Source organism: Pteronotus mesoamericanus, unplaced genomic scaffold (assembly GCF_021234165.1).
Source record: "Pteronotus mesoamericanus isolate MK-2021 breed Mesoamerican mustached bat unplaced genomic scaffold, CSHL_Meso_final contig_130, whole genome shotgun sequence".
Taxonomy (NCBI): Eukaryota; Metazoa; Chordata; class Mammalia; order Chiroptera; family Mormoopidae; genus Pteronotus; species Pteronotus mesoamericanus.
In genome coordinates this window covers 21,370,076-21,383,195 of record NW_026555060.1, presented here as the reverse complement: position 1 = coordinate 21,383,195, position 13,120 = coordinate 21,370,076, and the positions used below count along the sequence as shown (strand labels likewise).

Here is a 13,120-nt window from a genome sequence, read left to right as displayed (position 1 = left end):
TAAAGAGAAACACACTGAATCATTGCATGTGGATAGGTGGGATGGGGGGAAATGTCCTAACGTTACCAGAGGTAGTACTTGTTACTTCAGAAAAGATTTCTAGTGAAAACATCACATGTGGATTCAAAAGTATTGTATATTAACAGTGAAGATGGATATAAAGATGACATGTTAGACAACTCAAAAAGTGATTTATTAATGATGAAAACTGGATGTCAAAATATATGTAAATTATTCGAGTAAAATTACTTCGCAATGTATGAGAATGGAAATCAATGTTTCTAAATTAATATAATAGCTTATAAATATATATTTTATACATGAATGCATAATTACATTAATGAAATAAATGTAATTATTTATTTGAAAAGTAGCTGCACAAAGGCCTAAAAAGTCACATAGGAAAGTTAACAAAAAGACTCCTGTAAATAAAATATCTTATAAAAATAGCAGATTACTTCATATTTTGAGTCCCCTAATTTTCAAGCAACATTTATTGCATAGCATTGTATATGGAGAGCTGAATAAGTGCCACTGCTGATCATTATCATAACAAACAGAAACTCTTGTTTTACAAAAAAGAAAAATTAACTAAAATGAGCATAAATTTAAATAAAAATAAAAATTATGATTCTTGGTATCAGACAAATTAAATAAAATCATAACATCCAAATATTTTTCTGATCTCTTATTTATAGAGAGCAAACATTAAAACAACCCACAAATAACAGAAGCTATTCTTCTGCATTATTTAAATAATATTTGGTTAGTCAGTCCAGGAATTATAATGAAACCTAAAAACATAGATAGTTCTTTGTATATATAATTTAGGAGATTAAATATTAAGAGGATGCAGAGAAAGAGACATGAAATATTCCCTTTAAATGCCATGGCGAGTTGGTGTATTACAGGTGTGCAGGGTAGGGTTAGGGATTTGGCTCTTCAAAGCATAATGACTCCTATTTTGGCTTGCCTAACATGATCTGAAAATACAGTGATTTACTTAGTTTCAGAATACATACCTCTAAGTAGTCTGTGGAGCAGTTTATGTGATTTTCCAACTCAAATTCTAAAAATGTGTAATTCACAGTGTTGCCAGTTGTTGCTTGGATGGTCCAGTTGCAACGCTGATTTTCAGAATAGGGTTTTGGAAAATGTATACTCTCTAAGATGCCATAGGTTTGATTCACAATCATCACGTTCCTACACGCTGGAAAAAATAACCATGATTGTTAGGAACCACTATCAAGTATGTCAAAATTGCTCCAAGATGTGTGTGAGATTTCCTTTTTAAAAATCGAGGTTTAAAATGTGTGTACATGTAAAAAACATATATATATATAAAAATATGTACACACACGCACGCACACACACATAGTTGATGCAGTGTTTTTAGAGTGACAGGGTCTCCATTTAGAACAAATGGAAATACTGCTTAAGTGAATTCCCCAACTTGAAAGTGTCATGAAAATGGCCTCTGTTAGCATGGGCATCAATGCCTGTTAAGGGGTGGAATGCCAAACAGCTTAGCGCTACTCAGAGATCTGTTTGTTTAGTGAAGTGTATTAAACATTCTATGCTTCTGTTTTTCTAACTTTAACATTTAGAAGGGACAGAAATCTTGACCTTTAAATTCAACAGTTTAAAAACACAAAGTTCTATGTGAATGCTAAAAATGAATAACAGCATGGCTTTGTTGAATTCAAAAGTCAGCATGAAATTCACAATAAAGGCTCCATTATTCCTGTAGTTAAGTCACCAGGAAGTGCCAAACAAATAGGGAGAATGTAGAGGATTTAAAGAAAATTGAAAATCTTAAATTTTTTCAAAAGGCTTCAATCCAATGGTGGCATTTTCTTCAGGTTATTTTTCAACAAAACTATCCTAGGTACCTATCCTAGACTAGGTACGGCTTGTCCTGGGAGTCAGTGGCAAATTCCGCCAAACCTAAGGACTTGTCATTTTTATATTGTCTGTATGACGTGCAATGGAAACAATAGGAAAATAAATATTACACTGAAAAACTTGTCTCTGAAGAATGTGGTTCATGTATGTATTTCTACCACAACACAGCTTCCTGGCAGGTGCCTGGTTTGAAAAAGTATACACTGGTGGCTCTTCAAAAGAGCTTCCTAAGCGACAGCAGGGGAATACTCAAAGTGTTTGTCTTTGGCTATTTTTAGGTCACATTTTTGGCCACACAGGACTTCTAAAGAAAGATCTTGTGGTTTTAGATGCTTTCGAGAAGTAACCTATTAGGCAGACAGGTCTCATGTGCCTCAATGACAGGAAAACCAGGTGGAGGAAAGTATATTCCATTAAATCACATGGGCTGTTGTCAGTGCTCAAAGATTATACTCTCTGCAAACCTTGGATTTCAAAGGGCAAATTATATGGAAAAGCTCACTGGTTACCTCTGACTTCTACCATTAAGGACCTATGTGTGTCAATTTATTCCTTTAGTGTTCTGAAATTATGGGAGAAAAATAAAATATCATAGAGATAAAAAGTAACTGAGAAACAAATTAGCACAGTAATAATAAAATTGGAGAAAGTATTATATGCTCAACCAAACAGGTATATCCTTGCTAAAATTTGGGAGGGCTTTTCATGCACTAATGATGAATTTCTAAAGAATAAAACTATATATAATTAAAACTCAGTATTCAAAACTATCTAGAATTCAGCCTAACTCTCAGATATAAGTGAATATGAATCTTCAAATTTACACATAGTCAAAGTTAAACATTAATACTCTCAACTATCCAAAGGGATGCTGTATATTCAGGTTATAATTTTGTGACTTTCAATTCTATTTTTAGGCAGTTGTGCCAAAATTATGAATAAACAGATTTAGTGGGACAAGGAACTGTACTTTTCAAAAACAGAAGTAACGTCTTTATTAAGTAACAAATTCAAGAAAACTTTGTTTCTTGAGTGTCCATTTTGAAGCTAGCTAGAAAGTATTTAATTGTAGAGCTAGAAAGGAACTTTCACAACACCTAATTTAATCTTTTATTTTTTTAAGAGAAAAAGTCGTGGAACTCCAGAGAAGGAAAGTGACTTTCCCAGGCAGGACAAGCCCCCAGCCCCTGGACATTCTGTTCAAAACTTTAATTCCACCAGGCGGCCTCATGGGAAAGCAGATTTTAATATGATATCCCTACAAAGACCAGACTTTTTCACAGTAAAGGATGTGCCTATTCTATGTATGACTCACAAGGACCATAGCACCTTTTTCAGTACAAGACCAAAAAAAAAAAAAAAAAAAAAAAAAAAATGTGTGGGAGATAGCATGTGCAATGGAATACTGTTGAATTAGAAAATCATAATTTTTGATGCAAATGAAAACCCATTAGCTATTAATCTGTTGCACCGATCTTTGGTTTAATTGCAACTATTTCAGTATATTAAATACTCTTCTAAGTTTTTATAGCTTACCACATGCTTTAATTATATGATAAATTTAATACATGAGCATTTCCCTCTCAAGTAGTTAAATTTTTCTCAGTAAGGAGATACGATTTATTTTAATGGCTCAAACCAATGGCTTATCCTATTTTAGTTTGTTCCATTCATCAAAAGATTGAAGACCCACTATAGGCATTGAGCAGCCAGTATACATACTTACTCTGCTGGTATTTGGCCAGGAAGCCACCTCCTTGTTGACCTTCATCTGTCCTCAGTTTTAAAAACATGCTGTCTCCACTAGATCGAATGAGAGGCGGTTTCTCATTCCCACAAAGCTGAGTCAGCAGATGAGAGCTGGTACTTGGGCCATCATACACCTTCAATAAAACATTGTAAATGTCAGATGATATGGCTTTAAATATTGTGTAAAGGCAACTGTAATCCTTAAGAACTGGGGAACAAATGCATATATGACATAACAAAAGAAAGCTCTAAAATCAAAATAGCTTTAAAAATTACATTAAGTGTCCATAGATATGGGCCATGAACTTGGGCCATTTAGCCATGGCTGTGTATAGCAGTAAAGGTGTGAACCCAGATTGAAATCTGAAGATTGAAAAATAAAGAATAATACATATTTTTGAGACCATACCTGTTATCAGTAGTCCTCCTTGCTTTTTTATTTCATAGTTTATAATTTATAACACTCTAATAAATGTGTAAATTTAGATTGTTTTTTAATGGAAAAGGCAGAATTGCTGGTACTATAAAAAGTCATATATGGATGACTTCAATTATCTTCCCTAATTCATCATATAGTTCTCTAAATTGTTATTTTGCATTGCATATATAGAAAGTACATAGATAATAATTGTGATAAATCTCATAACCTCTTTCAGTAGGCTTTTAATCATATTTAATGTATTTTAATATTTAGTGCATATATAGTTTACATTCAATATATTTTAAAACTTATGTATCTAAATGCCTAGTCATTTAGTAATACAGGCTATACTTAGAAGGCAAGTCCTTTTCATCAAATTTTGTTTTAATTTTTTATTCTGTTTAAAATGTTTACATGGATGTTTTGTTTAAATATTCCCCTTTCTCAAATCTCAAAAATAAAAATAAATGCATTTATGTGTGTTGGGCGAGAAAGACACAGTGGATGATACAACTGACACTTTTATACATACAGCCAGATAATCTAAAGTGCAGTTTGGATGATGCTCTAGGTGAAATTCTTCAAATTCCAGTTCAAACGGGCTGCCATGGCTGGATTTCAACAACCAGTAGCACTCGGAGCTGTGGTAATAGGGCATCGGGTAGTTGGGAGATGTGAATGTGCCCGTGGGAGTGGTGAGGTTGCCCCCGCAACCTAGAAGCAAGAGAGATAGAATGATGCCAAGCTTTTCTTTCTGGTAAAATTAAACCTGCTTGTCTGTGTCAAACTGGTGCTGCTGTTACTCTTCCTTTAAGCCAAGTTGCAAAACAACTACATCACTGAAGAGTAGCTAGCCTAGAATCCTTTTTCATGTCAATGCGCTTTCCTCTTCCTGACCAAGATGTCCAGCTTATAAAATATCCCAAGGAGCCAGAATATTTTCCCTTACTTTGTCTTTGAAAAAAAAAAAAAAGGCTGCTATTAATTCAGAACTATTTACAATGTTGAAGTTTATTACACATAGTAATAACCAAACACAGATGGAAAAATATGGATAAGAGTATGGCAATGCAAGAGCCAAGAAACCAACTCAGTTGGACTCAACAGTAAAAAATAGCTCTTTGCTATTTACCTGTTAATGATCCATCCCAGTCAGCTGAGAATCCAGAGCTTGAGTCAAATAAGTCGCTCTCAAATTTTAACCATAATTTGTTACTGTGAGAGATGATTCTTGGAGGTAGATTTGAGCCACAATATTTTCCCAGGGACGGTGAAGTTTCATAGCCACCATCTCTGTAACAAAATACAGATGTGAACATTCATTAGGTCATCGATAATATTACTGTATAAACATTTAACATTATTTGAACTCTGAGATTACAAACACATTAGTTTATGCCAATCAATGTCTCTCAAAAATACTCTAAAAAAAGCATGTCAAGTTTTCAACTTATTAAGTAGTACTGAATAATTTAATAAAGAATAACCATCATTTATGGTGGGCATTATATTTTATATAACCAGCTGCAAACTGAGACAAAGTGTTTTGTCTTTTCCTTCTCAAATAAAGTGTCTGGCAAATGTCAGAGAACACCAGATAAAGAAACCATAATTATTAAAAGTATAAAGAAATGTTCCTTAACTTTACAGAGAAAGCTCACATGTTTTCCTTTAAGAAATTTTCTTCTAATAAAATATTTAAAATTTAATATATCATATTTGACTTACATAGGAAAAATTTTAAAATAATGCTTTCTTCAAGAACTTTTGGGATCTTAATTCTAGTTTATAATCTGTGGCTTCTTTTAGAGAAAGGATTCACTCGACATTAAAGTCCAATGATTAATTGTTGTAAATTATATAATTATGTTATTTTAAAATGATATGGTACAATTGTGATTTCTTTTTAATACTTTACTTTATGTCATAGAATAAAATTTACTATAAAACAGTACAAGATTCCAGGCTTTTAAAACACTAAATAAAATATTTAACACAGTTGCATACCAAATTGATTAGCCAAATTTAACTCAATTTAAAGATCTGGAAAGATAGTAATAGGTAGACTAACTTTTCTTTACTGCAAATATAACTTTTTAAACACATTCTTTCAAAGTAGCAAAGAATTAAAGAAAAAATGTCTTGTACTGAAATTGATAAGCCTAGAATTCTATTATTTGAACACATAAACTCTGTGAAAACCTTAAGATAAAGTGGTTATTTTAGCATCATTTTGTGATATAGACTAAATGAACATGGAACAACTTAAAATTTAAACATTTTACATGAAGTAATTATTCAACAATAACAAGTATCTAATTTCAGAGTGGTAGTACATTTGTTTACTCTGCCCAAATAAAATCTGGAGTTTATTTTCAAGTACCCGCAACAAAAGAATCATTTCAAAATAACCACAGATCTCTTACACAATTTTGTTTTTATTCTAGCAAGTCATGCTCCAAATAACAAACTTCATGTCTTACAAGAAAGAGTGACACAAGGAGTTTTATGGAGAATTTCTGTATTTTTTCATTAACCTTTCCAGGAAAGATTATGAATAAAAACAGTGAAAAACATCATGATGAAATAAAGGTGCTTACCTGATTTCCACAAAATCTGCTATACATTGTCCGCCAATGGCTTCCTCCAAGCTGAAGACCGTGAAGTGCAGTGCAATCTGTTGGCTGGTGTCCACCGTGATCCTATAAATGCATTTCAAGTTTGGGGGGTAATTATTGGGGAAGTTTGGAGAAGTGAGTGTACCAGAGTCTTCTGTATAGTCATTCATGCAAACTGTGAAAAGAAATAGACCATGAGAGGGAAAACACAAAATATGAATTACATATTTTTTATGAATTACATTCATAAAACATTCCGTAATATACACTTAATTAATTTGTGCTAATGTACTCAATTTTTAATAGGCCACTCTGGAATGTTCAAAGAATAATATTATTTCAAAATGAAGTTTTTGAAATCTCAAAGTCAAAAACTATTATTAATAGTAAACCTACGCGAAGTAGTGGAAATTTATGATATTTATCATAAGTGAACAAATTTTTATTTTCTTGGAAGTGTTGTAATTTTTTTAATTCATGCAAATTACCATAAACATTAAAAATGAGGCTCAACTACAGAAATCATAGACAGGGCCTAGAAATAATTTATTCTGTCCTCCTTCTCATAAGCTTCCTTTCAAATGGATTTCACCAAAGCATGCATTTATAAGAAATGACAAAGCAGGCACCTCAGTCATAAGTGAAGAATAGATGAGACTCAGGATCAGAGTGACCATGAATCAATGCCCAGCTCAAATGAAGAGAAGCTCTGAGCCTTGGACAAGTTACTTCACCACTCGGAGCCTCATCTCTAAAATGGAGACGGCACCTATCTCTGAGTGTACACGTAAAACTTAGAAACAATGCAGTTAAAGGCCTTGGCACAAGGTCTGTACTCAATACATGGCAGTAACCATCATTGGGTTTCAGAATAAACCAGAAAGGTATAAGAAAAACAGGACATAAACTGTGAGAAATAAATGAGTTCACATAAAACATTTACACAGTACTTGCACAATCTTTTGTCCTAAATAAATATTTACTGTCCTATTGAAATACTTTAAGAGTTCACCTTTACCTAGTTGGTCCTTCTGACCCTGTATTTCTGACACAACTCACTCAGCCCTTATGCTCTCCAAATCTGATTCCCAAAAACAACCTGATTTCAAAGTATTGTTCATGTATCTTCAATTTAAACTCAGTAATAATATAAATGTAGGGTGCAGGGGTACACACAGATCTCCTACTGAAAGGTGTTGGGGGAGAATAAACTATTAACTTAATCATGAGTAAAAAAGAAATGAGGATCCTGAGGTGCGCTATTTCCCCTGTTGTTGCTTTGTAATCACACTCAGAAGGGAACAGAGGAACCACTGGTATTGAGAGCACAGAGACATATAGAAAATATTACAGATTCTACTGCCTATGTATGGCTCTTGGAGTAGCAGGCATTCATCAACTATTTGGCTTATTCTATCTTAAGCAGCAAGAAATAGAGGCTTTACTGTATTGAAGGAATCAATAGTGATATTTTCATATACATTTCTGTAATTTTTTAAAGATTTTATTTACTTTACTTTTAGATAGAGGGGAAGGGAGGAGTAAAGTGGAGAAGAGAAATATGTGAGAGAGAAACTGACCAGTTGCCTCTCACACATTCCCCAATCAGTGAGAGAACACACAACCCATGCAGGTACCCTGACCGGGAATCAAACCAGCGATCTTTTGCTTTTCAGGACAATGCACAACAAATTGAACCACAACGATCAGGGCTTTTCTGCATTTTGTATAATTTGCCAAGATATTTCTTCAAGGGGGAAAGAAAGAAGGAAGAAAGGGAGGCAGGGAAGGAAGGCAAAAACCAGGAGAAGACAGGGGAGGGAGGGGGCAGAGAGAGAGAAGTGAGGACAGAAGTGGTAGATTAAGTATTTCAGACCCAGTAATAAGTATTGCTAAGATAAAAATTAATGGATCACATGGACTTTAAATAAAGACTGTGACCCATCTTGCTGAGCTGGCAGAACTGAGACTCATTGACTACCCCAACTTTCAGATAGCTTTAGCCAGTAAATCAAATATCTAGAGCAAATTATCTGTTCATGTCATTTGTACTTAAAGAAATAATGTTTCTTGCTTACCCACTCTACTCCCAGAGGGGAAATACAATTGTATTGAATATTTCTAATGCATCTTGCAATAAGTCTGCAGCAAAATGGAATGCATAATTGGGTTTCCATGTAAAGCAATCTAATTTAATGAAATTTTTGAGAAGTAATGATGAGTAATTTTCCTGTACCTTGTGCAGATGCAAGTCGTTATTGCTGCATAAAAGTGGTTGGTTGTTAATCCCTACTGAAATTTTGATTTACATATCAGTCTTCTTTTCTGTTGCTGGCACAAAGATAAACACATTCTCTAATGTATTCAAATGATCTTTACACTTCACTTTGTTTGAAACGCTTTATCTAACAACCTCCCCTCCTCTCCCAACACACCCTTTAACAAATAAACTCTTACCTGTCATTTAAGATCAAATTCAAGTATCACTTCCTTTGTGAAGCCTTTTCTAATCAAGTAAAATTAATTTCCTTTTGCTCAGTAAAACTTTACGCAAATAGTAATTTGAGTCTCAAACATATTTTATTGTGGTTGTTTTTATATGAACATATTTCCTCTACTAGGTCGTCAAATATATACAGGACCTTATTAACCATTAACTTTCACTTACATACTACTGGCTCAGATCACATCTAGTAAGGATTTGTTAAAATTATATTACACAATGTATTGAAGGGGTAGGACAATTATCTAATTTCCTCCCACCCTAGTACCCCCTCTACTTTTCTCACCTCATTTTTCCTCTCCTTCCTATCTTCTCTTCTGAGTCAGATGAGATTCTTTAATATTTTTATAATGTATATTAATTCTAAATTGTAGAAATGTCTCCTTCCAGCCATGACAAGTAACTGGTATTGGACCAGTCCCTCTCCATAGCAACTGTGATAATAATGTAATTCTGTCTACCTGCCCTCTTTTTATGCAGTTTTAGTTATATCATTTAATTCTACTTATATAAAAAATTCTAACTTGCTATTATTTTTACTTTGAATCATTAGTTGTCTTAAAGAAAGAATGAAAAGAAAAAGTAATTTTTATATTTTTCCAGTTATTTACCATTTCTAGTTTCCTTCTTTCCTTCTTATATATACATATTCTGTTTGGTATCACTTCCCTTTGGCATGAAGGACATTGTTAAGATTTCATGTAGTATAAGTATTCTAGTAATAAATTCTCTCAACTTCTGTTTGTCTAAAAATGTCATTTTGCCCTATCATTTTGAAAATACTTTTTGCTGGATATTTAAATTTTTCTCCCCCTTTCAACCTTTCAATAATGCGTTACATTTTCTTTTTACCTCCATTGTCTCTAATTAGAATCCAGCTGTCATTTATACCATGGTTTCCCTGTATACAATGTGCCCTTTCCCTCTTTACATCCCATATTTTTGTGAAATGGGAAGAGGAGCATGTGAACTATGAAGTGTCAGGTACAGTAGAAGATGTGAAGTGTGAAGTAGTAGCATATTAACTCTAAGCAGACTTAACTGGTGAGTCAAGGATGTATATTGTTAGCCTTTGAGCAAACACACAAAAACAAGGTATCATTTAAAAGCCCATGAAGGAAATAGAGTGGAATTCTAAAAACAAGATGGGAAAGTAGCAACAGAAGAGGAAGGGCACCTATGTAAACCCAAACTTAACATCATCCTTCAGTAGCAAAGGACTAAATGCTTTCCCCTCAAGACTAAGAACAAGACCAACATGTCTAATCTCATCCTTTCTAGTCAACATCACACAGAAGGTACTACTCACTGCAAATAAGGCAAAGGGAGAGATAGAGAGATATTAAAAAGGAATAAATAAAACTGTCCTTATTCACAGATATGATCAACTGTGGAATACACTGAGGAATCTACTAAAAATTTACTACAACTAATAACCAAATTTAACAAGAAACAGCATATAAGATAAGAATCTTTAAAAAAAATAGTGCTTGAATAATTAAATACCATTTACAAAGCAAACAAACTTAGATACATAACTTACAATAGAGAAAAATTAACTCAAAATAGATTATAAACATAAATGTAAAAAATCAAACTATGAAATTTGTATAAGAATGCACAAGGGATGGGGATAATGGGGGGGAAAAAAGGGAAAGGGTCCCTCCTTTATATATAAAGGACCCATGGACAAAACCAAAGGGGGCTGGACTGAGGGTGGGGCGGGGGAAATGGTGGTGGGAAAATGGAGACTACTGTACTTAAACAACAATTTAAAAAATTAATACAAAAAAAAAGGAACGCACAAGGGAAAATCTTCACAGCTTCAGTAGGCACACATTTCTTAGCCAAACACACACACACACACACACACACACCCCATAAAGGAAAAAAAGGACATATTAGACTTCTGCTCTTCAAATGGTACCGTAAGAAAAATAAAAGGCTAGCTGTACACACTGGCAGAAAATATTTGCAATACATTAATCTGACAAGGCACATACTTGTATCCAGAATATGTAACATTCAATAAGATAAATAGCACAAACAAAAATGTACAAAATGATTTTAATGTACACCTCACAAAGCAAGATATGTGAATTTTCAAAAAGTATGTGAAAAGATACTAAGCACTATTAGTCGCCAGAGACATACTATCAATTAAAACAATAGTGAGGGACTACTACACAACTACTAGAGGGTAAAAAGTAAAAGATTGACAACACCAAAAGTTGACAAAGATGTGGAAAAAGTAGACTTCTTATTTATTGTAGGCAGGAATATAAAATGATATAACCACTTTGGAAAAAATGTCTAGCAGTTTCTCATAAAATTAAATATAACATTATCATGTGACCCAGAAATTCTACTCTCAGGGATTGCCTAAGAGACAGGATAACAAAAGTCCACAAAAAACTTTTATATCACCCTGACTGGTGTGGTTTAGTGGATTGAGTGTCAGCCTGTGAACCTAAAGGGTCGCCAGTTCCATTCCCAGTCAGGGCACAGCTGGGTTGGTTGCAGGCCGGGTCCCCAGTAGGGGGTGCATGAGAGGCCACCACACATTGATGTTTCTCTCCCTCTCTTTCTCCCTCTTTTCCCCCCTCTCTAAAAAGTAAGTAAATAAAAACTGTAAAAAACTTTTGTATCAATGTTAATAGCAGCTTATTTCATAATATTTTTTAACCCAGCTGTCCAGATAATCAAATTGTGATATATCCATACAATCAAAGGTTTTTCATTAATAAAAAGAACAAAGTACTTATAAATAGACCCACATAAAGAAATTATAGAAGCATTATGCTAAATGAAAGAAGCCAAACATAAAAGGGTGCATACTGTGCTCCCACTCATACCTGCCTTTCGAACAGGCAGAACTAATCAATAATCAGGTCTGCAGTTGTTAAGACGGAACATGTAGAAGGATTGATCAAGGAGATGCTAAGATACTTTCTGGGATGATAAAAGTATTATATATTTTTAATGGAGTAGTGATTACATGGATATACACATTTGTTAACACTACAGATGAATTTTACCTAATAAAATAACGAAATAAAATCTATTTTAAGTTAAAAACCATGGAGGTTGCAATAAAAAAAATATACAGCATAGATAGTGTTTATCCAACAAATATATTCATTACTAGTATGTGCTAAATGCAAAAAAAATTAAAAACACTGCAAATTTCCATTTATTATATTCATATACTATATAGAAAATATTAAACAAATAAATATAAAAACATAAATAAATTTTTTTTCTTTTCAAATATAGAAACACAGATATTGCTAAAAATACAAGCAAAAATGTCTTTAACATTAATTAATCAGAATTTTTAATAGTTGTCTTTGACAAACGTTTCTAACAGTCATTGCAAACCATATTGCTATGCTCAAGGCACCAACACAGACTTTGGAGTTCGTGGTATCTCTCAGATACAATTTACTGTCAAATATCACGCACACTTACGAAACACATGTTATAACCAAACTGACCTACAAGGATTAAAAAATTAAATAATAAATAAGTCTGGGCTGGGAAGTGCTGGGATACCCATAAATAAAAAAGTATGAGAAACTACTGACCATTAAAAAAGTAAATCTTTAAAAGATCAATAGACTTACTAAAAACCCTTTCCAGAGGGAAAAATATCTGAATATCTCATAGCAGAAAATACAGAATTCCAGTTGGAAAGAACCAGAGAGGCTCTGACTTGCCCCTGGAACTAGAACTAAGATTTCTGACTTCATCTTCAGCCTTCTTTTACCATATCATGGGAAGTACTTTCTACCATAAGCAGTTGAAATCCTGTCCACAACTACATGTCAGTTATAACTATATAGCAACTTATGTGCTAAGACGACTTTCAGAGTCCTGAGGAACTGCCAAGTATCCTTAGAATCATTTGAGTTGCTTGGTGAA

General features: G+C 33.4%; 1 protein-coding gene across 1 annotated transcript in view; it reads right to left on the bottom strand.

The window, feature by feature from the left end:
- Window positions 1–13,120, bottom strand: part of CUBN (cubilin) — a 250,291-nt gene that overhangs the window by 182,893 nt on the left and 54,278 nt on the right. The window contains exons 23-27 of the mRNA XM_054593125.1: window positions 6,676–6,868; window positions 5,208–5,368; window positions 4,608–4,789; window positions 3,632–3,788; window positions 1,023–1,210 (exon numbers count right to left, since the gene is read on the bottom strand). Of these exons, the coding sequence (XP_054449100.1) occupies window positions 1,023–1,210; window positions 3,632–3,788; window positions 4,608–4,789; window positions 5,208–5,368; window positions 6,676–6,868 (881 nt within the window). The remainder of the gene's footprint in view (window positions 1–1,022; window positions 1,211–3,631; window positions 3,789–4,607; window positions 4,790–5,207; window positions 5,369–6,675; window positions 6,869–13,120) is intronic.